At 34.7% G+C, this 1,817-nt stretch overlaps 1 protein-coding gene across 1 annotated transcript in view; it reads left to right on the top strand.

The window, feature by feature from the left end:
- Window positions 1-1,536, top strand: part of LOC112451874 (immunoglobulin-binding protein 1b) — a 2,394-nt gene extending 858 nt beyond the window's left edge. The window contains exons 2-4 of the mRNA XM_025011779.1: window positions 109-456; window positions 528-925; window positions 1,028-1,536. Of these exons, the coding sequence (XP_024867547.1) occupies window positions 109-456; window positions 528-925; window positions 1,028-1,244 (963 nt within the window). The 3' untranslated portion in view covers window positions 1,245-1,536. The remainder of the gene's footprint in view (window positions 1-108; window positions 457-527; window positions 926-1,027) is intronic.
- The last annotated feature ends 281 nt before the right edge of the window (window positions 1,537-1,817 follow it).

The raw sequence follows: 1,817 nt of genomic DNA, 5'->3' as shown, positions 1-1,817 counted from the left end.
ACACACACACACACACACGTACACACATACAAAATTGATTTCTATATTAAGTAGGACTTTTCTCTCTTTGCAACATAGATTATAATACTTTGTCTTTTCTTGTCGCAGTTGGACGTAAAACGGGCAATGCACATGTTTGAAGATGCAACGAGACTGGTGTCTATGGTGGACATGTTTAGCGATAACGAAACTTTCGAGGAAGTAGCTACAGAAAATATCAAATACTTTTTATTACCGGCTCTGTTGGGCAAGCTTACCAATCAGATATGCGGTACCGATGATAGGATGCATTTGGTTAAAGTAGCGGAAGTCTACTTTGTAGATTTTTTAAAGCGACTAAAGGTATATGGTCTGACTGATGTTAAAATACCAGAAATTGATTCAACCGATGAGAAGAAGGAAGCAGGAGATAATCAAAATACACCAGAATCGTCATCAAGGATGTTAGAGAATATGGTTGGCTCTTTTTAACACATAATCATAAATTGTTACAGAGCTAAAGTATATTCTGATTCCGCCTGTTTCAGGTACTTCGTAGAAATGTAAAGTTACAAAGGTATCAACAGGAGAAGGATTTGGAATCTCGTTTGGATACTTTAAAAAAAAATTTAGACAATCCAAATATTGATGACGAAATCAAGAGAGAATATTTTGTCACTCTTGTAAAGTTATATGCAGTCCGAATTGTCGAAGATTTAAACTTGTTGAAAACAGAGAAAGCGATTTTGGAGAACATGAAGGCAATGGAACCAATGCATACTTTCGAATCACAAAAGACTCAAAAGCAAAAAACGGCAGCTCCAAAACTGCAACCTATTATCATTACGCGTGACGAGGTTCAAAAGAAAGTTTTTGGAGCAGGCTACCCAAGTTTACCAGTCTTAACGGTACAAGAGTTCTACGAGCAAAGAGTCAAGGATGGAGAGTAAGTGAATATTATATTCAACGAACATCTTTTTTATTAAAACCTGAGAAGAACAGAAAGAAAAATCAGTGATAAAACACGGAATTTGTGGTGTTATTTTAGCTGGCCCGATCCATCGCAGCATAACGCAACGAATTCTCAGTGTTTACAAAATATGACGAACAAAGATACAAGCGCAAATAATGAGGACAGTGAAGCCGTTTTGAAGGAGGAGATGGAAGAGAAAGACGATCCCGAATATCTCGAACAAAAGCGTGCAATGGATGAATATAAAGATATGCATCGTCGCGGATGGGGTAATCGCGATAATAGAAGTTAGACGTTTGAGAATATATTTAAGATTGACATACGTCACATTTATTCTGTACTTTGGTATGTTTTTGTGTTTTTGTTTATATTCGAAACTGTGACCATTGAATCATTTGTTTTATCGAACTTCGACACAATTGCGAGTCTCTTAACAAATGGACCGACAAAATGCGTCCTCTGAAAGCGAGGGAGATGTTAATCTTAAAAAAAAAAATTAAAAATGTACATATTATGTACGTGTATCTCATCAGTTAGTAAACCTAAACAAACATTTTTATAATGAAATAGATAATAATTCAGTATCTCCTCGAAATCATTATTTAAGATAATTTTAGCCAATATGCTAAAAAATTTTGCAAAATATACGTATTATATACGTTTTTGCATTGTGTGTGTTTAACATATAAGATCTCGTCAAGAATATGACAGGAAAACAGAGTTCTTCCTTTGAAAAGAATAAAATAATGACCAATAATACGGGAATTATACGACCGTTATGATATGCAATCATAGATGCAAATAGATTAAGATTAAACTAAATCGCCATTTACGGTTTGCGCTGGATTTTGGTAACCTAATTATT

Source organism: Temnothorax curvispinosus, unplaced genomic scaffold (genome assembly GCF_003070985.1).
Source record: "Temnothorax curvispinosus isolate PA1 unplaced genomic scaffold, ASM307098v1 QBEX01002722.1, whole genome shotgun sequence".
Classification (NCBI taxonomy): Eukaryota; Metazoa; Arthropoda; class Insecta; order Hymenoptera; family Formicidae; genus Temnothorax; species Temnothorax curvispinosus.
Note: the sequence above shows the minus strand (reverse complement) of the source record. Positions and strands in the feature narration are given on the sequence as shown.